Raw genomic sequence first — 26,236 nt, 5'->3', positions numbered from 1 at the left:
GTGTGTGTGTGTGTGTGTGTGTGTGTGTGTGTGTGTGTGTGTGTGTGTGTGTGTGTGTGTGGAGAGCATGTGGCAGTGAGTATCTTTTAGAGAGAAAGGTGGATAATGCAGTATTCTGGTGTAGGGCATCATGCAACATTCTTGGTGTGTATATTCTGGTTTATGTGGATCTGTAAGTGTTACTGAATGTTAAATGCAGTTTGGTTGTATATGGATATATGTGTGTGTGTGTGTATATGGAGAGGCTGTGTGCTCCTACCTCACCCGTGTTCTCCTCACAGGTGTTTCTCCCCAGGGGGACAATAAAGACTAATATTATCTTATCTTAAGGAAACACCCTCAAAGTAAAGCTGAAAGTCGGAACTTTCGTTTTCTTACTTTAGTCATTGTTACGTTTCACTTTCTGACTACACTGTAGTAATCTTAGCGTTTATACAGGAAACAATGCTATTGTATTAATCAATTCCCATAAAGGAATCACTGGAATGAGCTGCTGAATCAGATTAAAATTGCAAAATTTGGCCTTCAGTACATTTACAGTGTGAGTGTCTAAATGATTGTGAGCTTTGAAGCATATCTGAGTATGAGATGTGCCCATAGGGGAGCGTGTGTGTGTGTGTGTGTGTGTGTGTGTGTGTGTGTGTGTGGGGCTGCAGGAGCATTAGGGAGGAGGTGCAGCAGAGAGGAGAACAAGTCATCCATGCACACAGTCTCATTTCCTTCTTCTCCTCCCCGGCTGCTGGTAAATAATGAATCGCTGGAGTTAAGAGGAAAAAGTAACCCATTTTTTTGCTCCTGTGTTTGTCTCTCCAGAGAAGTTGGAGCTGAATTAAAGAAAGACGAAGGGAGGATTTTCTCTGTGGACTAGTTGCCAAAAAAGAATAGAACGAACACGCTCATAAAAGAAGTGAAAGCAGCTGAGTCCACATGCTGTCCTTTAAGCTTTCCTTCTAATGCTCCAGCAGTAAAGGCCTGTGTGCACTGTGCACGTGTGTGGCAAGGCCTGTGTGCACTGTGCACGTGTGTGACTGACTATAGTTTAATATCATTTATAGACTTTTTTTCATTGTCTAAATTGATGATTTCAAGAAAACGTATGTCACATACATTTCTATCAGCAAAATATAATAAAATTCCTGATATTGATATTACTGTTGCTGCTATCCTATCATACAGTTAATGCATCACTAACAAGGCACACAAGTGTTTACGTGTTCCCATGTGTGTTTGCACTTTTATATGTGTGTGTGTTTTTGGATCATATGTGTGTGTTTGTAGATATTCCCTCTCAGTTGGTTACCCTGTGGTGTGTGTGTGTGTGTGTGTGTGGGTGTGAAATGACAGGCAGTATTACCTGTGGAGACCTCACTCCCCCCTCAGTCCCTCAGCCCTGTTTGTGATGAGCCATGGGCGAGAAACAGAGAGCCGTGATAACAAGCTACATGTACACACTAGAGGACTGCATTGGGATTGGGATCCCGCGGGACCTAACACAAATCTCGCGGGAATGGGCGGTTTTAACGGGGGCTGCAGCTGGGAGCGGGCAGTCCAAAAATAGCAGGTCCCGTGATTTACGTAGGAGTGCTGCTCCTGATCAGTGCTGTAACAGACTGTTACGTTCGCCCAGCTAGGTTTAATAAGAAACTCTGCAACGCACACGGTGCATCCAGTTAAACGCTTTATTAACACTCCTCTACTCCCTCTCTCTTTCTTATTTCCCAGGGCACTGCGCCCCGCCCCTTTCTCCTACGGCGACCTGAGGGATCCAGTCAACGGGGACTTTAACATGAAATCAGTTAGTGTGTTAAAAGACAAAACTGAAACGAAATAAAACAACCTGGGCAAAACAAACCACAGCCAACAACACGTTCTAAAATAAGTGACATAAATACAATGTCACTTTGCCCCTATTGCATTAGAACAACTAATTATTGCCCTGAATGTAATGATGCACTAGAATGTAATTTCGCTACTTACAACTGACAGGCATGCATTTTTATTACTATACAGTACAAAAACTAGTTTCCCTGCGGGAGGGGAGAAGAGACAAAATCAATGGTCAATCTATTGATTTTGATTGTAAAAACATTTATATATATATATATATGTATATATATATATATATATATATATATATATATATATATATATATATATATATATATATACATACAGTGTTGCCACAGTTACTTTGAAAAAGTAACTTAGTTACTTTACAGATTACTTGATTTTAAAAGTAATTTAGTTACTTTACAGATTACTTGATTTTAACAGTAACTAAGTTAGATTACAAGTTACTTTATTAGTTACATTCAGCAGCTGCTGACAACACCCCCACAGCCTCAACATAAAAATGACAACCAGTTTACTGTGAGGCAGCTCAGCATTGACAGTAGTAGGGATCTTGTTTATTATCACACGAAACGAAGGCGAGTCAACCGTGTTTAAGGGCAGCATTTCCTCTACAACATACTGCCTGACCAACTTCTTCAACTCTCCCCCACTTACTGGTTTTGCACCGAAGTCCAGCTTTTGTTGTTTAGGTGGTGGGGAACCACCTGCTCTCTGCTTTGCACCACCTGGTGGGACTTGCTCTGTAAGTTTGACTGCAGTGCTGCGACTCCAAATGTTTCTTCAAATTTGACGTAGTATTTTTGTAGCTAGATAGCACTTTGTTGCCACCAGCACAGAGTGTACAATGAACCTTAATATTGCCGTCTTTAGCTGACACAAGCTCAAAATAGTGACTGTATTTCCAGCTAGAAAACGCGCATCTCTCTCCTCCCTCCATTGTTGTTTACGTTTGTGTCGCTGCGTGGTACACGTGACCCGTCCACATGCTGAAAACGTGACCTGTCCACATGCTGAAAACGTGACCTGTCCACATGCTGAAAACGTGACCTGTCCTCATGATGAAAACGTGACCTGTCCACATGCTGAAAACGTGACCTGTCCACATGATGAAAACGTGACCTGTCCTCATGATGAAAACGTGACCTGTCCTCATGATGAAAACGTGACCTGTCCTCATGATGAAAACGTGACTTGTTGTCGCATACGTGACTTCACTCCCCGAGATGCAAGAAGAAAGTAAAAACAATATATATTTTTAGTAAGGAAATTGACAAAAATAGTAACGCATAGTGACTTGGGTAATGTATGTAATTAAAAAAATATGCAACTTAAAAAAATTTTCTTTGGCAAGAGGCCATGGTATAAGCGAGTGTCCCTTATCAGGTAATGAATGGACTTGGACATTTCTAGACAATGGACACCTCGTTGGGCATTAACCCTTACTCAAACATTCAAATCACTGCGATCTAATTGTATTAAACCAAACCACGATCTAGCCCTAGCCCTAACCCTAACCAAGTGCTTAAACATAACCATAAAACATTGATTCTGTAGTTGATACAACGCCATTCCTGCAAGATCAGACATTTTCAGGGAAAACAAATGAAAGGAAAATTTATTTATCTTTTTTTTTTAAATACAGTTTTCTGGATTTAGTGTCATGTATGGAAAGAGTTTAGCTTTAATAACCACCAAGTTGGCAGTAACTCATTAAAGACAGTGGAGTACCTCAGAATAAGCTGATCTAAGTCTCTTTTCCTCTCTAAAGTCAGTAGATTGTATATCTTCTTGCACTCTTGTTTCCTGCCCAGCACTCTCTCACGTTTCTATTTTTAGCAGCGTTATGATATGAGCCCCTTCGATGTCTGCCAGAACAGAGCTGTAACGTTCCTCCCTCACCCCAGCTTACCGCCGCTCACTCTTATTGTTCTTTCCTTTTCTCATTGACGCAGGATTGCAGTCAATAGTCAGATCCAGCACACGCGAGCCTGCGGTCCAGTTTAGATCCTTTTACTCAGTCCAGCTATTGTTGTGTGAGCCAGTTGAGAGCTATCCATCACTCTGACTGTGTGTATATGTGTGTGTGTGTGTGTGTGTGTGTGTGTGTGTGTGTGTGTGTGTGTGTGTGTGTGTGTGTGTGTGTGTGACAAAGAACTACAACTCAGCAAAAAGAATTTAATCATGTGCAGGATTGAGTGCGCCCATACACACACATCGTGTACATGTTCACACACACATACACACACATGATATCTCATCCAGCATTCAGGATTAAACCTCCCACACAAACGCCATCTCTGAATTATTACCCGACTTCCACCTGCCATGGTGACACCTACATGGACACAGCATCCCTGATTCTCTGCCCCCCCCCGCTCTCTCTCTCTCTCTCTCTCTCACTCGTTTCGTGTCTGCCTCTACACAGTATCTAACAAAGATAAGATTGTGAAGAAAATGAGGCTCTGAATTGGGGCTTGATTATTGATTATGTTGTAGTTTAATAGGGTTGGCTTTCAACTCTGATCATACAGTGGTGGTTTTAGTGATTCTAATATATTCAAACACAGAATTTTCAAATCTCAAAATGAGACCCTTAATTAACTTTTAAGGTCCCATATTGTAAATAAGTGAGATGTCCATGTCTTTTTCATTTTTAAAGCAGGTGGAGGTGCTGTATAAATACTGTGAAAGTATCAAAGTGCTTTTTTGGGAAGGGGTCTTAAAGAGACAGGCTCTAAAGACAAAGGGTGAATACAGGTATATTCAGACAGACAAAATGAGAAAGATAATGGGTTTGTAAACATGTTCTAGTAGAAACCCAGAATACAACTATGAACCTGAAAATGAGCACAAAATGGGACCTTTAAAGTCCCCCTTCAGACACATTTTATATGTCAAAATACTCTGCTATGATTAATATTATGTTCTACATAGTTTTCCCACAAAAACAGTAAAAAAGGGTCTGGACTCACTACACTTCTTGCATTTGAATTCCTGGCTGCTGAATCAGGGATTTGGAGTAATTTCGCTCATGATATTTTGTAGCATATAAAAAACACCATATGGACATTTTTAACAATGTTAAAAACTAGATTTCCCATTGAAGGTGGTCTTTAATAAAGTGAATAAAGGCTTTTGAAGACTCCATCCAAAATTTGATATCGATAAAATAAAGATATGTTGGTTGGTTCAACCAAACATTTTGTTTAACCTTTCTGGATACTAAAAGCAAAGCAAACCAGACATTACTGTCAGCCCTGTCCTTCTACTGCACTTTAGAGACTTTGCTGCTCTACAACTTCTTCAAGCTCCTTCTGCTTTTGCTTCTACGTAATAAACATACTTTTTGTTTAAGGCACAACAAATGCTGCATTTCTTTTTTGGAGGTGTGATACTTTTTGATATTAATAAACGTCTGTTATATTCAAGCCATTGCCAAATGAGTCACTACAAACGCGCAGAAACTCGAGTGAAGATAATGACCTCATTGTTGTCATTACTTAGAATTCCTCATGGGGGCGACAGAAACTATGCACTATAGCTTTAAATCTGAGCTCTTATCACTGTAATGCGTGCCCACCTCTTTACCCGCCTACCCCTCCGATCTGTCCACCTCCTCTGACAACTGTGAGCCCATTCATTGATTTATGAATTACATAAACCTGTAACTCAACCAGCTGTGTCTACATTTGGATCCTTTCTCCTGCTGCCTGTTATTAGAGCTGTTAAACTTCCTCTCCCTGCTGCTACAATGCAGTTTCTTCATTTTATTATTGCATAGCTGCAGCTAATGTGGGATAAAAGCAAAAAAAACGCCTCCACTGCAGTTAGATAATGTTTTATTACGCTGAGTACTTTGTATAATTTACACCGTTTGACAGGCTGCTGGTTGGCAGCTGCAGATGGGAGTGTTTGGATGTGTTTCAGTGTGCTGAGCTGGCTTTGGCTTCATGCAGCCGCACTGCTGCTAATTATATCAACTCTTCAGAGCCTGCAGAGTCAGGTGAATGAACACAGCTTTTGGATTCTCATCTTAGTCAAAATGAGGTGGATTGGAGAAGACGAACCACACCTGGCCTTCATTACAGCTGAATGGTGAGGCATGTTGACACCCATCATGCACTGCAGCAACATTTAGTTGGGTAACTCATGCATCTGTTAAACACGGGAAATGTTTTACAGGGCAAGAGTCACCTGTGTTCACCCTTCGCTCTGTCCTTTCTGTACTAAAACCTGCAATAACGGACTTGTTGGCCATTTGGAGGGCAGCAGAAAAAACTGTCACATCATCACCTTTTAAGCTGATATGGTGAACTTGTTAGCAAACATTTCCCTATTTTCACATCCAGAAGACAGAGAGCAACACCAGTCCAATATCTTTCTCTTTTAGCTCTGTTTTTGGTCTCTTGCTGAAGGAACTATCTGTCTTTGTAGCTGCTAAATGTTCCACCATGTCCCCCAGCTAGTCTCTAACTGTGTCTGTCTGCTTGGAGACCGATACGTTGTCTTTCCCTGACTGCTTCACAATACAAGCCACACCGTTAATGCCTTTAAAGTGAAGCAGCTGCAGTAGGAAATGCTGCCCCTGTCCACAGCAGGACGCTGCTTAGCTTCCGTGTTGGTACTCCTGCCTGTTTTCTCCAAACTGGGGGTGGTACACATGTAGACACGTACACATGTTCCACCAAAACAAGTTCCTTCCCGAGGCTATTTTGCAGAGGCACCATGGCTCCGCCCGGAGCTTAGCACCGCCCAAGATGATTTGTGATTGGTTTAAAGAAATGCCAATAAACCAGAGCATGTTTTCCTCCCTTGCCGGAATGCTGTGTGGACTAGCCAGACCCTCCTCCGCAGCGCTGTGGAGGAAGGTCTGGCAATGCAAGACTACGTTGATGATATTTGAACGCAGCTATATCCTTCATGTCTAAATAAGAGTTGAGACTGCTGTCTCCCTGCCTGAAGCCCCAGCGGAGGTAAATGTGTCTCAGGTTTCTCTCTGTTGGTCTGTGTTGGTCTGTTGGCTGCTTTATCTGAATGTGACCCCTTACACAAACAAGTCACGCTCCTCTCTAATGGGCTCCTCTGTCATTCCTGCACGCCGCCACGGCGCTCTCTCTCCACATTCACACACAGCCGCTTCCTGCCGGACGCTTACAGTGATGAATGAGTGAGGGAGCGCGCCGAGCGGCCGCTGGCAGCTGTGCATAAACAACAAGCCATTAAAAAAGAGACGGCACAGAGAGGGAGATGGAGGAGAGTGACATCAGCTGAGGAAATATCAAAATAAAAAGTTCTCAGAGCACAGCCTTCATGGACAGAAGAGATGCGTATAATCAGAAACTACAGACTTGTCTCCTCCCTGTATGCTTCAAAACAACAATCTGTAGCCCATCAGGCTTTACAAAATGCTTCGGCAAAATATTTTCATGACCATCATAGTATTATAAAAAAAAAAGTATGCTCTGCAGGAGCACACTCTTATACGCATAAAATATGATGATTTCAGGTCACACAGCACTTAGGGGCGTTTTCATCACAAAGTCACACAGTTAATTTACGTAACAAACGTAAGTACAGTTGTGTTCAAAATAATAGCAGTCCAACATCACTAACCTCATAAATCAAATTGTTTGGTAGAAGTGATATTTCTACATGGCAAATAATTCACTAGTAAGTGTTGTAGAGTCATAGAAAACCAACAGACCCAACAGTCATGACATGCATGCGGCTCATTCTGTGTAATTTAATCTGTAATTGAAAGGGGCATGTTCAAAATAATAGCAGTTTTGTGTTAAATTAGTGAGGTTATTGATTCTGTGAAGAAACAGGTGTCCATTATGGCCCATATTTAAGGAAGGAAGGAAGAAAATGTTGTGCATGCTGGTTATAGTGCATTTCACACTGAAATACTCAGCAAAATGGGTCGTTCCAGACATTGCTCTGAGGAACAGCGGACTTTGATTAAAAAGTTGACTGGAGAGGGGAAAACATATAAAGAAGTGCAGAAAATTATAGGCTGCTCAGCCAAAATGATTTCAAATGCCTTGAAATGGCATCCAAAGCCTGAACGACGTGGGAAAAAAACAGACAACTACCATTCAAATGGATCGAAGAATAGCCAAAATGGCAAAGGCTCAACCAATGATCAGCTTTAAAGTTACTTAAAGAGACTTAAAGTTACCTGTGAGTACTACGATCAGAAGAAGGCTATGTGAAGCTAAGCTATCAGCTAGAAGCCCCCGCAAAGTCCCATTGCTGAAAAAAAGACATGTACTGAATAGGTTGAAACTTGCCAAAGGACACATTGACTGGCCAAAGGAGAAATGTCGCAACATTCTGTGGACTGATGAGAACAAAGTTGTTCTTTTTGGGTCTAGGGGCCGCAGACAGTTTGTCCGATGACCCCCATGCACTGAATTCAAGCCACAGTACACTGTGAAGACAGTAAAGCATGGTGGTGCAAAAATCATGTTATGGGATGTTTCTCATACTGTGGTGTTGGGCCTGTTTATCGCATACCAGGGATCATGGATCAGTTTCAATACATCAAAATACTTGAAGAGGTAATGTTGCCTTATGCTGAAGAGGAAATGCCTTTGAATGGGTCTTTCAACAAGACAATGACCCAAAACACACCAGTAAGCGAGCAAAGTCTTGGTTCCAGATGAACAAGATTGATGTTATGGAGTGGCCAGCCCAATCCCCAGACCTCAATCCCATAGAGAACTTGTGAGGTGACATCAAAAATGCTGTTTCTGAGGCAAAACCCAGTAATGCAGAGGAATTGTGGAATGCAGTTCAATGGTCCTGGGCTGGAATACCTGTTCACAGGTGCAGAAGTTGGTCGACTTCTCAGAAATAATGGTTATGCAACTAAATATTAGTGCAGTGATTCAAAGTAAAGCTAACCCTTGAGACATTTTTCAGGTTATACAGTAAATGTTTGAGTTTTTTCAATGTTTTTGAACAGCCTAATATTCCTTTTTCTTCACTTTCTGTAAAGGTATAACACAAACTTGGTCATGTTTTGATTTGGAATTGAATGTGCACTGTTCCCAATTCATTGATATTATGGAATTAAAAGCTATTCTAAGGATTTTGAGCATTATTCACTTTTGAAATCACACTGCTATTATTCTGAACACAACTGTAAGTCAACATTGACTTTTTCTTTCACACGGAACACGAACAGTGTTTTTTTCTTCCTTTTTCTGCCTTGTTATCTATTTCAGCGGGGGGGTGAAGAGTTTAGAGTTTATACATGTCTATCTCTTGATCTGGCCAGATTCGGCATAATACACATAGTTTTATGGTCATGCTGCGTTTTCTGTTTCTGTTGTGTTTTTCTTTTTTCCTTCCCAGTCTTTTTCTCTCCCTCTCCCTCTTTCTCATTCCTCTGCTCCTCTCTCCCTCTTTACTCCCCTCCCCTCTACTTGTGTCACGCTCCCATTTTCATCTCCTTTTTGTTGATTTTATCCCCCCCCCCTCTCTCTTTCTCTCTCTATCTCTCCCCATACAATTCTATATATCATATGCTGTCTGTCTGTACTTGCATGTAATATTACATAATATCTCCTCTCTGGCACTTTTTCTCCTCACCATCTCTCTGCCCAGATTTACAGTGTGTAATGTTTTCTATTTCGTTGGTCCCCTCCAGTCACAATATCATGGTCTGGTATGAAATGAAGGCATTACTCAGCCCAACCAGCGTCTCTCTGTGAAACCCTAAATAAACCCTGACACTCTCCATCTGCTCTGCTCTGCTCTCTTTTGAATATTTAAACAGATCCGACGTACATTCAGGCGACTCGTAGACATAATGTTGCATTAGCTCTGTCTGTAGCTGGCGCTCCCAATCTGGGAAGGGCTTCATCGACGCTGGGATGCAGTTTATATTTGAACTGATGAGAGCTTTGAAGTCTGAGACAAAAATAGATTTTCGATGCTGTGATGTTTAGAGCGCGGCTGCACCTACAGCGCTCTGTGGCTGAGATAGCAGAAGACACAGAAGTTTACATGCTGCTTCTCTTAGAATAATACCTACTCTCATCTTTATTCTCTGTTTTAGGGAAGTGCATTCAATACATTGTCTTGTTAATGTGAAAGGCAGAACATCTCTCACTACGAAGCAGAAGAGCATGCATGACTTCACATAGGGCTGGGCGATATGAAGAAGAAACCAAATACCTTGATTTTTGTAGGGTTGGTGCTTTCACAAAATATTTTCACAATGAGATTTGTGATAAATAATCATCAATAATGTGGATATAATGTAATCTAAGTGGTTAAAAGCAAATAATAGAACAGAACTAGAACAGTCTGGTAAGTTCATCAGTAGATCAGTACACAGCGTGGAAAACCAGGGAAAGGCAAAACCAATGCCATATTACTTTAGTACAATATCCAAAATCGAAGACAATATCTAGTCTTGTATCCCGATATCGATATAATATCGATATATTGCCCAGCCCTAACTTCACAAAATGCCAGCTGTTTAAACTGCAGCCATTCGGTTTCTCAACTTTGCAATAAGAATGTGTTTAATAACAATCATACAATGTCTATGAGGTTGATGTAGTGACGTTACTGCACACTCAGCCCAATAGATGGAATTATTGTGACGTAGCGCTAACACAAAAAAATCCCTTAGAGACAAGCGGTTGGTTTGAATTGCAGAGATATGTGAAATCTGCAAACTTGTTTATTTCTGTTGTCATTTTCAGCCCTAACTGAAAAAGATACAGGGCCCTATTTTAACGATCTAAGCACACGGTGTGAGGGCGCCTGGCGCAGGTGCGATTAGGGCGTGTACGAATCCACTTTTGCTAGTTTAACGGCAGAAGAAAGGGTCCATGCGCCGAGCGCATGGTTCAAAAGAGTTGTACTTAGTGTCTTCATTAATCAGAGGTGTGTTTTGGGCATAACATGCAATAAACCAATCAGAGATCATCTCCCATTCCCTTTTAAAAGCCAGGCGCGTTTGGACCTTGGAGCATTGCTATTATGATGGAGGATTTGCACCGTAATATTTTTATTTGTAATCTTCTGCATGTGTGTGTGCTGCTGTGTGTCCCTGTGTGTGTAACAAGCTTAGTGTGTTCGCGCTGTGCACAAGCCTAGGAGTATTTTACTAATGCTCTGTTAAAATAACAATGAAATGCTGCGTTATTGACTTTAGACCAGGTTTTTGTTGGTCAATGGCGCGATCACTTCCCGCTGCCTCAAGATAGCAATACTCCCATAATGCACCTGAACACACGTCCCTGTAAGACCAGCACGCCCATGGGTCACAGATGGGCGCAGGTGTATTTGCTATTTAAACGACGTGGGCGCTGGACGGGAAACTGACAACTGCGTCGCTCTTAAACTATCAAAGACACTTGCATCGGGCTCTGCGCTGCGCCGAGTGCAAGATAGGGCCATCATATAGTGTTAATTTTTCACCTATTTTTAATTTAGTCTTAGTCTTGGTCTTGTGCCAAATGTCCTTGTTAGTTTTAGTCATATTTAGTCATTCACATATCTTTTTTTGTTAGTCAAGTTTTAGTCGACTAAAAGTCTCATCATTTTAGTGTAGTTTTAGTCAAAAGAAAATTCTATATATTTTAGTCAAGTTTTAGTCAAAACATTTTATTCTTTTTTTAAATAATAAATTATTTCTGATAACCATTTCAGTCAAATAGTGTTTCACACATCTCAAATATTGGTTAAATGTCATAATTACCTGACAAAATACACTTGTTGAATGATTTTTGTTGAATGCAACTTTGTTAAAACGTGTCTGGTTTTCTGATTTAAGAGACACATTCACAAATGATGAACTTGTTCTGAAGAGTATTTTATTTTAAACCAACACAATTCAAAAGCTGGAGCCCAACAGACTCCAACAGACAAGTTAAGTTTTTGGTTGACTTGTGCCTTGGTTAGCTTTTAGATGTCGCTTAAGGTTGGTGGTGTTTTTCCCCGATATTTTTTGTCCGCAGTGCTTCCTGTCAGTTATAATGACACTTTCTGACTTTTTGTCAATATCATTGTACGTAAAATGCGACCAAATATCGAGCCTCTTCCTTCTACCTAGCATGTTGTCAGTGCTCATCGCTCTGACAGAAATCTCTGGTGTTCGCTACTGTCTATGGGTGTTGTGTTCTTGCTCCATGTAGTTTTGTGTTGCAGCCACAGGATGGCAGCAACAGCACAAACTCATTCAGAATAATTTGAAGGCATAACAGCTGAATATTCTATCTCATGATGAAAAAGTAGAGACGATGGTAGACGAAAATGAAGAGAGATTTTATCTTTATTTTATGCAAAACGTTTTAGTCTCGTCTTTTTTCGTCAACAATAATGCATGTTAATTTAGTCTTAGTCAGCGTTTTTGGACATTGGTGCAGTCTCATCATCGTCTCGTCTTAGTCATGGAAAATAAATATGTTCGTCATTGATGAACATATTAAGTCTCGTCTGACGAAATTAACAATACCCTCAACGGAGGTCCGACCTGTCTGTCCTCTCTGCTGTGTCAAGACAGGATCAAATGATTGTCACTGTGATACCTTTCCAGAGTTTTGTTTTAAATTCCATGCATCTATTAGTATTTCATAATCAGACCTGTACATGGCTCATCTCTTTGTCTAATGTCTCTGTTTCCTCTTTCTATAAATTGTGTGTATGAATCTTGCATTAATGAAAGACACTGACCCAGCATTTCCAGAGCCACAATAGCAGAGTTACTTTAATACTAAAGACGAGTTGATTCTGACTCCTGTTCTTTCTCTATAAATGTTTTATTAGATGCATGTGTCGAGTTGGCTCCTGGTGTAAAGAGGACACACTGGACCTGTGCCATAATAATCAGTCACAGTCGTCACCTCTGCAGTCACATACAGTATATAATTAGTGCTAAAGGTAGAAGCACAGTTCTCAAACACAAACGTGTCTGGATGACTGGGAAGCCAGTAGCCTAGTATGCACCTGTAGGTTTGATTTGTACAGGAAGAAACCAATTCCTCTTTAATTTTTCAAATCAAACTGCCTCTGAACACATTCACCAGCTGGCTCGCCAAGAGAGAACCAACTCCTTTTTCTAATTGCATATCACAGCTGCTCATGCCACAGAAATCCAAGAAATCCAGGACATTTTTGTAAATCAGCACCTAAAGTGTGATTTATACTTCTACGTAAAATCAACACCGTGGCTACGTACGTAGGTACAGTACGTGGCGACACAAACCTACGCTGGACCCTACGCCGTAGCATGACGTGCACCTCTCGAAAAATGTAACTGCACGTCGGGGCGACACACGTCGGGTTAACTTTTCCTGCTCCAGATTTCCCACCGTGGTCAGAAAGAGTAGGGGAGACACCGTTTCTCTCACTATGACTCTAGAGTCGCTACTCACTCTGAAGATAATCACCATCACTCTTTCACTTATCCCTCGCTCAAGTATAACACCAGGCCACTTATGTAGGCTACGGAGAAAGCTCTGCGTGGAGCCTCCACAGAACCATAAAACAGGCTTGAGTAATAAAAACTAGCCGCTGAGTTCTGTGTTCTTGTTCCTGTTGTCAATGTCAATTTTATTTATAAAGCACATTTCATTACATGTAAACCCGAAGTGCCGAACAGCATACACATTAAAACAAAGCATGAATAGAACACACATGTACACGTAAATTGTGTGTAAATCCAGTTATAGACCTGATAACTGGTAATCCAATTAATAAACCTGTAACACCAACTCCTTTACATTTCTATGATTCAGAAGATCCTTTGAGAGAATCTGTGAATACAACATGAAGAGACCATGTTGCTTTGCTACCAGACTTTAAGGTCAGCAGGACACATGGGTTCGCCACGCTACAATCTCAGATCAGAAAACACATCATTTAAATGTTAAAAAAATTTGTTTGTGTTTAGTCTTACAGCTGACGCAGCACTCTGTGCAGCAGAGGTCCTTCACATAATGTTTGAAATAATAGGATTCAAAAGAATATGCTAATTCGTAATGCAGTTTTCAAAAGACATACAAAACTGAATTTCAAGAACTGAAATGAATGAATATCAAATGAGAATATGTAACAAAATCATCTAAGCTAAAATGTCAAACAAGAACAAAAAATATGTATGTATTACCAAAGAGGAATGAGAATCATAGAATACTGGGAATAGAGGAAGTAAAGCAAGGTTAAGATGTTACATACAAACTACACATACAATTATTTTCATTTTAATTGTATACTATACAGTTATATAAAAGGAAGTGATGAGATGAGTCTTAAAGGAAACTATTCTTTCTCCAACATATGCTTTATCTGCAGAGAAAATGTGTATAGCGTATGGAGGCTTTTAGGTTAAGATATCTATTTCATTGTCATCCTAAATGTCCATGTTTTGATCTCACATTTGACTAACTGACTGACTCTCTCTCATGTCTCTATGATGGTTTATTTGGGCTTTTTTTTGTCATCTCTGGTAGTCTTCCTGTTAGGGGGCAGCCAATCCCCTCCAGGCTCTGCTTGCTAATTTCTCTTCATTAGCATATGCACCCTCAAATCTGCATATGGACTCTCAGGAGAACACTGCAGTGCTCTCAGGGGAGTGTGGGGTGAACTATGAAAGAACCACACACTTGTAATGCTCTTAGATAACCTCCACAGAGCTAGAGATTCACTATTTAACAGTAACATGCTCAACATTAGCTAAAACAACAGAAAGGCAATCTAAAATTTGACACTACAGTTTTGTGAATGAATGTTTCGAACAACATACAAAGAAAATAAACAAAAAAACTTAATAAAAAAAATACAATATGTAAGAATACTAAATACAAGACACAAAGTATTTCACTTTAAAAAAAAAAAAAAGCAAGAATAAGCAAAATAAATAAATACTCTTGCCCGAAAAATAGTAGGAAGTAGCAATGTGCTTTACGGATCCTACCCTTTTTTTTTTTAAATATATCCATACCCTTATCAAAGTATATATATATAAAGTGTATATATATATATATATATATATATATATATATATACACACAACCCTATAACAGTAAACATCGTCAAAATCCCAAAAAACATTTGACGATCAATTCATTGATCAAGTTACTATTCCATCATTTTCTTAGTTATATCATTTGTTCATGTACCACCCTACTACTACTGTCCATTCAGAATATTTATCAAGCACACTTAGCGTCTAAATAGATCAGAACAAAACTTAAACAAGTTAATACAAAATTATACACTACCCGTCAATAATTTGAACATCTCTAGTCATGAGTTACAACTTCCCTCCTCTTTACTGTACCGTTGCTGTTGTGGGTTTCAGATCTGTGGCCTTCTGGGACAATTGGCTGACTGACTCACGCACTGTCTGGTACCTTTTTTAGACAAACACTTTTTGAAGTAGCACATGTGCTTCGCTGTTCACTGACTGTATTTCAGAACCACTTAGCGGACACAGGTGTGTCCGAGCTGGCAGGGAGCATCTGTTACAGAACTGCTGCTTCTGCTACGACGCAAATATGTTGATGTTTTCGTCTGCGATTGAGATTTAGTTACATTGTTTTGGTGCAGATCCAGTGTGGCACTACCTACTGTACTCTACTGTGGTGTCATTGCTGATGCCTGAGTAGGATTCATGCCAGAAAAACATTTGACGGGGCCAAATAAATGAGGCTAGTGCAAAACAACTGTATTTTCCTACTAATTAAGACGCCATCTGTTTGTCCCATTTGTCCAAATTAATTTTCAGATGAGGTGCATGGGCACTGAGGGCAAAATGGAGAGGAAATAACGAATCAAAATTGTACAGCAAAATATAAAGCATACCCATAGATATCCCTCAACTAATCACTTTGTTCAGAGAAAGCATATTGAAACGTTACAAGCTCAAAGCTGCTACTTTAAAGGCATAGACTGTAAAAATAGTGGATGTAGCATCAGTCACCCAATGGTTTGTGGACTGGCGTTTTGAAGCCTCGGGTTTGGGGATACAGGCCTTGCCATCTTGGTTTCTTGTAACCGGATGGGACGATTTCTGACGAGAGGGTGGAGCTGTGGAGAATGACGTGCCCAAGCCAGTGTTGTTTAACAACTATTTAAACGAGGGAAAGTCGCCAATTTGCAAGCTTTCTGAGGCGAGTCATCCAGTGGAGATTTCCTGGCACTAAATGCGGACCTGCGGGTACTGGCGCCATACATCTGCATGTACGGCAGAACAGAGAATGTGCAAACTTTACCTTAAGTTACCAGCTAACGCTAGTGCTAGCTAGCTAGCTTGGTTGGCAGAACAGTGAACAAAACATTTTTAGGCGACCCAAATGTTCCAGTTAACTTTGCTGAAGTGAAAACACACAGTGAGAGGGTCAAAGTTTGAGATGAAAACACAGACAGCACCCAAAAACAAGTGGAGGTCTGTTTTAATGTACACAGTGTTAGCATGGTTAGCATAGCTAAGCCTCTGTCCTGATTGACAGGTCCTAAAGCATGTCCTACTTTATCGTCAATTTTAAAATAAATGGGAGCATCATTTACAAAATGAACATCATGCTGTGTTGAAGAAGACTAGCCATTGAGGCCATAAACTCATAATAACATGAAATCAAGTGAGAAGTAGGCTCATTTTCTCATAGACTTTTATAGAAACAGGCTTCTTTTTCCAACCAGTTGAGTCGCCCCGTGCTGGAAAATAGATAGAATGCAGCTTTAAGGAGCTTCAATATTGACTTCTCTTATCAGCCCGGAAGCTTCGTCCATTATTTTTTACACTTTATGCTTTAAGGTAAAAAAGTTACGCAATGTAGCTTTAAAGAGCCTCTCAAAGACGCCAATTACTCACCAGAGGGGCCTCATGTATAAAAGACTAGGCAGCTGTCATACCACAAGATGACGTACGGCCAAAACTTGAAAAGTAATAAATATAAAACCGGGCGTACGCCAGGTCCTGCGCACCTTTCCTTTATACATGACAATCAACGTGAACTTGAGCGTACGTGAACGAGCCACCCACCCCGCCGTGCCTCCTACCATAAATTAAAATGGAATTGACTACAAATGCGCCCCCGACGTCATTCTTTCTCCAATCACAATGGGTAATCTGCTGCAGACTGAAAAAAAAGTCACCGTCTGTGAGGTTGAGGTGCGGATCGTGGAGGTGGAGGCGAGACATTTTTTTTCTGTTTGGAAGTTTGTCATCTCGCATAAGCAATAAAAGAAAATGCCAAGACCGGTGACCGGGAGGTGAATGCACCGAAACCATGGCAGAGAATAGTGGCAGCGCCACACCAGTTACAGAACAACATGCATCTCAGTGTCAGACACACAATAAGCAGTTTGAACTCTGTGTTAGTACGCTCAGTGAAACTGAGTCCAGCGCGAGGGAGACCCGACTCAGAGGACAAGGGGTTAGTGAGGCCAACGTCTCCACGGCAGGTGACAGTGCGCACGGATCCGCTGCCGATCCTGGGGAGATGGATCTGTGCGTCTCTTCTCCTGTACACCATGGATGTATTAGCCTCAGCAACTACAGAATCACAGACACTATTGCATTTTTCCGTGCCGATCTTTTTGTTGCACAGTGAGTAAATATTTCATCTCTGGGAAATCCAGAGGATGACTGAAATTATTTCCTAAGTGGATTATTCATTAATTTCCCGTCCTCATGTTTAGCAGAGGTTAAGTAGCCTGCGAATTAAACAGTTAGTAGTGTGAAAGATGTGAAACATTATCCACATAAATGATCAAACTTTTATGGAGTATCAGCGGATATAATTATGTTTTTTCATAGACAACATCTCAGACGTATGCCAGTAACTGAAGTGGAAACTTTATTTTGTAATGTTTGGTGAGTTTTGGCACTTTTCACTCAGAATTCGCCACGTTACAGAGCCAGAAAAGACTTTGCAGATGGCCCGCACATTCTCACGTCTGCTCAAACGTTTGCGTGACGGCCTGCAATTTTTATAAATCGCACCGTGTGCGGCAAAACCAGCGTACGCAAGCTTTTCGTGCGTACGCAACATTTATACATGAGGCCCCAGAGGAGGAAATCAAATACAAGTAGTTTCGATGCTGGAGATGAATAAACATTTTGATCAACATGAGGCCTGTACTTTTACTTAAGAAAGTATTCAATAATATATAATCTATCATAATTTCATAACCTTTTGAGGTAATTAGGTACATGAATGTGTTATGTCATTGTCCAACAATTGCTGATCTAAAGTAATATTTCTTCATCACTGCTGCGATAATGTCACCTCAAACTTTCAATTATACGTCTTAAGGCATCTTAAGGGTTTGTGATGCTGCGCAGCAGATCTCTCTCTTTATGTAATGTCTGTAGTATTCATACAGACGTTCACTGTGTTAATATGACAGCTGTTCACCAGAGTGTCTCCAGAGGAGCCATTTATCTATCTCGCCTCCTCTTACGACTTCTCACTTCTCAGAAACTGAGAGAGAGAGAGACCCATTCAGCAGCATCACTCATGACTCTGTGTTTTTCTGTGCATGTGTCACTGCGGATGGCTACTTCAGACTGTGAATGAGGCTCCATATGTTAGTGCTGGCTGTTGAGGAGACAGAAGGACGGAATAATTGGGTCAGAAGAAATTAGGCTAAATGGGAGAAATGTGTCAGGCCACTCTATCCGGTGCCACATGCTTTAAGACGTGTTGCACTGCCAACCGTTACTGCAATGCCAACTGATTTCCTTGTGTTTTAAAACCTCTGACTGGCAGCCAAAGTCTTTATGGTCTGACTGGGTAAAATACAGTAGAGCTAATGTATCCTAACAAGTTTATTTTCATTTAAGGAAAGCAGCAGAATTTCTTTGAACTGATTGTGTGAGGAGATCTTAAACAGAGCTCCTTGGTTCAAGCACCTGGATCAACACACTGCATACTGTTGTTGCCATGTGCAGATATTAAAAATTAAAAACGTTGGTATTGGATGTAAGAATTTGCGTTTTTGCATTTATCCAGTGTCGACATTGTTATCAGGCATATGGTTGTACTTTATCTACAAACTCAAGTCTGAATAGTTACAGGAATTATTTCACAAATTATTTTTCGTTGATTAACATTGCGAGATAGGGCGTTTGTGCTGCATTCAAGTGGTGTCGGAATAATCGGAAAAATGGGTTCTCGACTGGGAAAATTCACAGGGCATTAACATTGTGAGATAGGGCGTGGCTTGGCGGAGGTCTGCGCTCTCCGAGTGCTCTTCTAGTCGTTTCTGTTTCAACTGCCACTTCAACTCCTTTCAGTGCTTCCACTTCATGTCCAACTCCATTTCCTTTAAAATCTTCAGCTTCATCTATTACTGCCATACAATAACAGTAAGTTGAAAATCTCCCAAGAATCAACATTTCAAAAAATTGAAGCTGTTAGGATTGATTTAACTGCTTAAATCACTTCCATTTCATTCAGAACATGTAGCTTTACAAATTTAGATTTAAAATTACTTAAAAAAACAAACTTAATGTAAACAAGGGAGATAGATCTGTCAAAGTCGACATATGGGATGCTTCCATTTATCACCAGTCATTGGTGGGCAATGGGCTTTTAATAAATCCTTAAAGATAAATAAATACAATGTAGGAAAGGTTAGCCATGCTTCCATGGAAGAATAAAAAAAAAAATCATACATAAACATCCCGTCCACATAGTGTTATATGATACTCATGGGTGTTTTTAGATTCCCATGCTGAAGTCCTCTTCACGTTACTGTTTGATGCGCTTGGTTCTTGACATGATAACAGGAAGGGACTGCAGTTGCTGAAGTTAATACGAAGTGATTGTTAGGTAATGGAGGTTCATTGTATTTGATCCAGTCACATCAGCGTCATCAGCTCGCTTTGTTCAGACTCATTGTTCCTTTTAGAAAGAGTCAAGTAACAAAACAAAACCCACCGGTGCTAACTTTTTAATCACTTTTAATCAAACCACACTGTACTTTTCATAGTTAATTAAATTAAGGGTGTTAATCTTCCAGGTTATGCCTCCAGGCAGCCGTGGAGATTTGAAATGACAGGCTCTGTAGCTAAGAGCAGACTTTGCTTTGCTCGGCTCAGCTGCATGTTCTCAGCAGCAGAGGCTGGATGAGCAGGAAGTATACATGGATGAAAGTAGAGGGTTTAGGAGGTGAAAACGGTTGGTTGGGTAGATTATGGATTGACAGCAAGGTGGGCGACTCCCCTCCCTTCCATCTTTAACTCAAAGATCAACTCAGCTTGCCAGCTTTTGGGAGCATTATCATTTAAACTAAGAATAACACTGAAATCGCCAGTTGGATGGCTGGCTGCCTGCCTGGCAGGGATTTCTGTCATTCCCAATGTAATTAGTGTGTAAGGGGAGCCAGGAGAGAGTGGTGCCAGACCTAGGCTGAATAATACAGGCGAGGTGTAGGAGCACTGACGGATAATTTAACACAGATCTCCAGAAGCCAGCTACACTTTGCAGTACCTGAGTGCACTGCAGAGACATTTTTGACATGTGAATGGGCCCAAGTGAGACGGACTGACAGATTTCCATAATAATAATAACACTTCCTCTTTTTTTCTCATTCTTGTAGAAAAAAACCTTTATCTCCAATGATTAATGGGCAACGCTCAGCAGAGAATGCCAGACAGAGAATTATTATTCATAGCATTCTGATAAGTGGCATGTTGTTTGTTTCTATGTGTTTCCCATGCAGATAATTTTCCGCAAGATCAGTGAGGTGAAGAAGGAGGAAGAGGAGCGCCAGCGAGCGAAGAACGAGGTGCAGCTCACCATCCCGCAGGACCATCCCGTCCGCAAGCTCTTCCAGAAGTTCAAGCAGCAGAAGGAGCTCCGCAACCAGGGAGCGGCCGCCGCCCCACACCTGGACCTGGAGAAGAACCAGCTGCAGGTGGAGCAGCACCTGCACCCCCACAGCCTGCAGCTGGGCCACTCCAGCCTGCAGCACTCGCTGCCGCTCAGCCTGCAGCGCCCGCCCTCCTCCATGCAGAACGGGGCTCCACCCAGCAGCAGCGTGCTGACCGTGTCCCAGGTCACGCCCATGCAGAGCTCGCTGCCATACAGCCATCCTGGCGAGCCTCCCACCAAGCAGAACAACTGCGATATCATAGAGCTGCAGCCCAGTTCGGCTGGAAGCATAGCTGAGCAGACTGTCAGACTCAAAGTCAGCACCAGCCCTGTGCCGGCCAAGCCGGCCGTCAAGGCCAGCGGCTGGATGCGCCTGAGAAACAACACGGCTCCAGTGGAGGCCAGGAAGGACGGATTGAACAACAACGTCAAGGCTGTTTCCGTGGAGATGCTCTCACAGGAGGGTAAAGGTCAGGACGCAGGAGGGGCTGGCGATAGAGAGGAGGGTGGGGTGTCCAGCAACAATCCCCTCCGCAAGACGGACTCCTGCGACAGCGGCATCACCAAGAGCGAGCTGCGGATAGACCGGGCGGGGGAGGCACGGACCCCCGCTGCGGTCACCCCCCTCCTCCACAGCCCTCTCCCTGGAGGAGCGAGGTCCCCTCACCCTTTCTGCCCCATCCCAGAGCAGGCCCTGCAGGCCGCGCTGCACGAGACCCGGCTGGAGCTCCGGAGGGACATACAGACCCTGGGAGGCCGCCTGGGCTCCCTGGAGAGTCAGGTAGCGGAAATTATCAAACTGCTCTCAGACAAGAAGCGGCCGCCCACGGGGTTGTTGTCTGCCTCCACCACACCCAAAACCAAAATACAACGTCAGGACATTTTCACCGTTTCTAGGCCTGTTTCTCCAGACTCAGAGAAGGACGAAGGGCTCTGAAGAGAGCTTGACCAGGGGGGTAGAGAGTGTACTGGAACATAGAGCAATCACATGGCACATTGTTCTACTATGATCACCATTATCAGTTTAAGGTTATGCTCTGTTGGATCCAGTTACGCCACTGGTCTTAATTCTGGCTTCTTTAACATTTGCACACTGACTTCTATTTCCAGGTCACGTAAGAGTCCACACTCCACAGGGACCTGGACCCGGTTTTTGTGATTGTACATACCTCTCTATGCATGTCCAGCTGGATTCTGGCCTGCCAAAGAAACAACTAGTGAACGTACTTATTGCCTGTATATTATGCAGTTGACTGCATGCAAATTGAATTTAAAGAGAACTGACATTTTATTGAGCTACACTGTACATATGAATATTTTTCATTGATAATTTACTATGTGGACATTCAGGGTTTGCATACTGGTAGCACTATAAACATTGATAACAAAAGGGTTTACTGGCAAAGGGATTGTGCATGGATTATTTAAAAATAGAGAAATAGAAAGGGATGGAGGTGTCTTTTTTTTCTTTGCCTGTGAGATGAAATAGAAGTGATTCTGCTCTCACCTCGCCCTCTAAGAACACAGATTCCCAAATGTGATGAGGAAGCATCCTTTTAACACATGAAGGGAATTTTCTCATATGTTTTTATATTTATTATCTATCTGCTTCTTATAATAATTTCTATTTTTGATTACAGAAACGCCCTTGGCCTCAGTTTGATGTCGGGTTAACCCTTAAATGGTTATTTTGTCAGAATCCGCCTTGTGTCTATGCATCGCTCGGGTATGCCGCTAGAATATTCTGATTATTCCTTTGTTAACATGTCGGTGAATGAAGGAAGTTTTTTTTGTTCCATTCCTCTGCATGAATCAGGGATGGCAGAATGCACTTTGGGTAAAGCTGGAACGACAAGAAGGCTTTAAGGAAATAACACAGAGTTTAGTTCACATAAAAGTCCACTCAGCACAGTGACATGTAATCCCTCAGCCCCAGCACCACACACGGTAGTCTTAACCAGCGAGCGTCGCTCTGAAGCCTGCTCTGAATTTCATTAAGGACACAGCAGCTTCGCCGCAAAAAGCTCAAGTAATAAAAAATGGAATACTGTACTTTTTATGATATCAGTTTTCTAAATCTGCATGCAAAGGAGTAGTTTTATGCTCCAGAGTGCGTACGTATATATAAATGTGTGTGTGCAAGAGCTGAAACACACACACACACACACACACACACACACACACACACACACACACACACACACACACACACACACACACACACAGACATGCACAGTGTGGCGGCATCTCTTGAGTGAACACCCCAGGGAGACTTTTTCTTCACAGAAGGCAGATCAGTCGGCTTTGTCAGAAGTCTAGTTTTTCAGGTCTGGTGAGATTTAGACGCGGTCCCCCCAAAACCGCCCCCAAACCCTGCAGTGCAGCAAGCACATATCTCTCACACACACACAATTATATTTAATAAGGAAGAAGATACATGTACGGTAGCCATCATGGAAGCCTCAAATAGTTTTAAATGACTAGATTCATGTCATTCCTGCTTTATTATCTGCAGTGTGAGGAAATGGACGGGTGGCAAAAAACAGGCTGATGTTAACTGGAGGTGTCAGGCCAGTAACCCCCAACACATCTTCTGTTGCCAGTATTGGGGGTCATTAGCTCTCGGTTAAATTAACAGCTGGTGAGATTAGGGCTGGGCGATAGGGAGAAAATCAGATATCACGATATTCTTGACCGAATACCTCAATATCGAAATTGCGGCGATATTCTAGGGTTGACAATTGGTGCTTTAACAAAATATCTTCACACTTATTAGATAAATAATCATCTGTAATGTGGATATAATGAGTGTAAGGTAGGTAAAGGCAAATAATAGAACAGCTAGAACAGTCTGGTAAGTTAAGAAAAGTACATCACTTTGCTGTAATGCAGCCTTTAAAATCAGGAAAACACTTTGATAATCACGATATTACAATACCCAAAATGTAAGACCCTATCTAGTCTCATATCACGATATCGATACATCAATATATTGCCCAGACTTAGGTTGGATTTCTTTTCATCCCTTTATTAGACAGTTAACAGTAGAGATATAACAGGAAATGAGGAGAGAGAAACAATGGGCAATGACAAAATGCTAAAAAAAGCTCCCCTAAAGCTAAGCATGTTGCAGTTCACGGTCAGCACCTTAAACCTCCAGGCCACCAGGGCGCTAGCTCGTTGGAGTGCCACCCGCATAGATGTCTTTACAGAAAGCGGTGATGCAAATCTGAAAGAAATAATATATTTTTGCATGCCTATCAGTCTAATGCCAGGCCCAGAGGACTCGAAATCCGACAGACACAGGGTGTCAGAAAAGAACATTGGTAGATTGTGTTCCCTGATAGAATGACGAGCATATCAGAATTAATTTGCCCTCTTCAATTAGTTTCACAGCATCTGCGATGTCCTGCATGACAATTTGGATGCCAGGGGTGTTGACATTTCTGATCCAGGAAGCCTATAGGCCGAGATATGCTTGAAAACATAAATAAAAGTAATAAAAGTGTCCTGCATAGGATACATCTATGTGCGAAAAATTTTACTATTCTAAATGGGCACACTTGAAGGTGGGACAAAAAGCGTTGCCCGTAGAAAGAAGTGAGACGTGATCAATGGCATCAATTTGGATAACTGTGCACACTCAAAGTGTTGCACTCAGTTGTTCACGTGAAAAGTGACAAAATGCTTGTTGCAATGCTAATTAGCATTAAGGAGATTTCTGTCACAATATGCTAATCAGGTTTTGCTTTGGAACATTTTTGAAAGAATGCAGTTTTAATAGCTTCAGTTATGCTGTTTTATTTAAATGGGTATTTCCTGAGCCTGTTTTCTGTACCAACCTGCTTCCCACTCTCTGTCACCGCTGGCAGTTTCCCCTTGTTCTCTCTGCTGTTGGCCACTGAGCGGATCCCCTGCAAGAATCAGGGGCAAGTGCCTTGCTCAGGGACACCTCAGCAGCAGTTTCAGGCAATCTGGCCCCCCAGCATGAATGCAGAAAATAATCTATTAGAGGATTTGATTTCGATGATGGCTACCACAGTACCTGTGTAGAGCAGCACATGTCAGTTTGCTTCATATCTCTTTATCTTACTGACATGTCACACATACACATATATTTCTATATATATATCGAATATCATGCAAAGCTATGCAACATTTGATTCTGTAACAGCTGTGAAGAGGCTGATTCTGATGGACATTTACTGTCCCATAGTATATACTGTCGAGTCAATAGTCAAGATAGGATTAGGGTCATTATTACAAACATATCTATATGAGGGATGGAGGATTTGTTTGAACGTGCAAATAAGATGAGATAGTCATTTTTATCCACCAACCAAACGTGACATCTACATTTACCAAATGATGGGTAGCATAAAATTAACTCTCTTTTTTAGGAAAGGCAGTGAGTCGAGTTGGTTCAACCCTTTACACCGCAGAAGCTGACTCATAATGACTGTGATGAGTTTTCATGTAGCGCCACCAAAAGGTCAAAAACTCCCTCCAACGGGATACAGGATACCTCTAAAACAAATGACCGAAAATGACCGCCTCGCATTTTGCAACCTGCAAACGCGCTCTGTCTGATCGGGCCCTTTACCAAACGCGGTTTTGCGCTGCGTTAACCGTGCATCTACAGTGCACTGTGCCCAAAGTTTACCCTGGTTGAACTTTGAGCAGGGCAGCAAAACGCCATCCTGGCGTGGCGCAAGCCATCGGAAACAATGGGTTTCAGAACGCAGCGGTTTCAGAACGCAGTGCTGTCATCGCCACCTTTGGTCTGGTTGCCTCTGGTCAGGCTACAGACTGCTTTTGACAATGTTGTGATACAAACAAACCTTTTCACAGACATAACTTGTGTAGAAGTTTACTTCTCTTGCAGTCATTTACATGACTGTCCAGTAGAGGTCTTCACGAAACCACTCAGACCTCAGTCAGGCTGGGTCCTAATTATATTCAGTTATACATTCAGGTAGGGTCCCGTTCTAATGCCATGGGTCTTGCCAATATGTCCAATACCCAACTTTTTTTTGGTGCATTCAGTTATGACAAATTCTATGTTTTGCTGCTCTTTGCGACCAAATTAATGAACCAATGTGCTGCTATTTGTGTTTGTGTTCTCTATTTCTGGATTCAGATTAGATTGACCTTTGTATCTGGTCTACATATCATTTGGTCCCTTTTGGATCAGATTTCTATTTTCTAAAGACTAATTTATGATCATCATGTTCGGGAATGTTTCCCATAGATCCGTTTTGGAGTGGATCCCAATTTGTTGACCAGTGAAGACCTCTACTTTCCAGTGCTCCTGTGATGAGTCCAGTTTCCAATGGTTAATGATAACAGGTGTGCACATCTTTACATGAGTCACAATGCAATTATTACTAAATGTAATGATTTACAAGGCTCCCTACACACTTGACTTGACAAGTCTCAATTTGAAAGAAAAAAACTGTAATACACTTACATTACACTTATTGATATTGACAGTAAAGTGTGTTTACAGTACAGTTTGACAAATTAAATTC

At 41.6% G+C, this 26,236-nt stretch overlaps 1 protein-coding gene across 3 annotated transcripts in view; it reads left to right on the top strand.

The window, feature by feature from the left end:
* Positions 1-24,184, top strand: part of kcnh5b (potassium voltage-gated channel, subfamily H (eag-related), member 5b) — a 183,878-nt gene extending 159,694 nt beyond the window's left edge. For 2 of the 3 annotated variants that reach the window (XM_031280412.2, XM_035994809.1), the window contains exon 13: positions 20,554-23,404. In XM_031280412.2, the coding sequence (XP_031136272.1) occupies positions 20,554-21,642 (1,089 nt within the window). In that variant the 3' untranslated portion in view covers positions 21,643-23,404. Of the gene's footprint in view, positions 1-20,553; positions 23,405-23,711 lie in introns of those variants that run through there. The other variant, XR_004895746.1, reaches the window with a different exon arrangement.
* Positions 24,185-26,236: the final 2,052 nt, after the last annotated feature.

This window comes from Sander lucioperca, chromosome 18, assembly GCF_008315115.2.
Source record: "Sander lucioperca isolate FBNREF2018 chromosome 18, SLUC_FBN_1.2, whole genome shotgun sequence".
Taxonomy (NCBI): domain Eukaryota; kingdom Metazoa; phylum Chordata; class Actinopteri; order Perciformes; family Percidae; genus Sander; species Sander lucioperca.
Note: the sequence above shows the minus strand (reverse complement) of the source record. Positions and strands in the feature narration are given on the sequence as shown.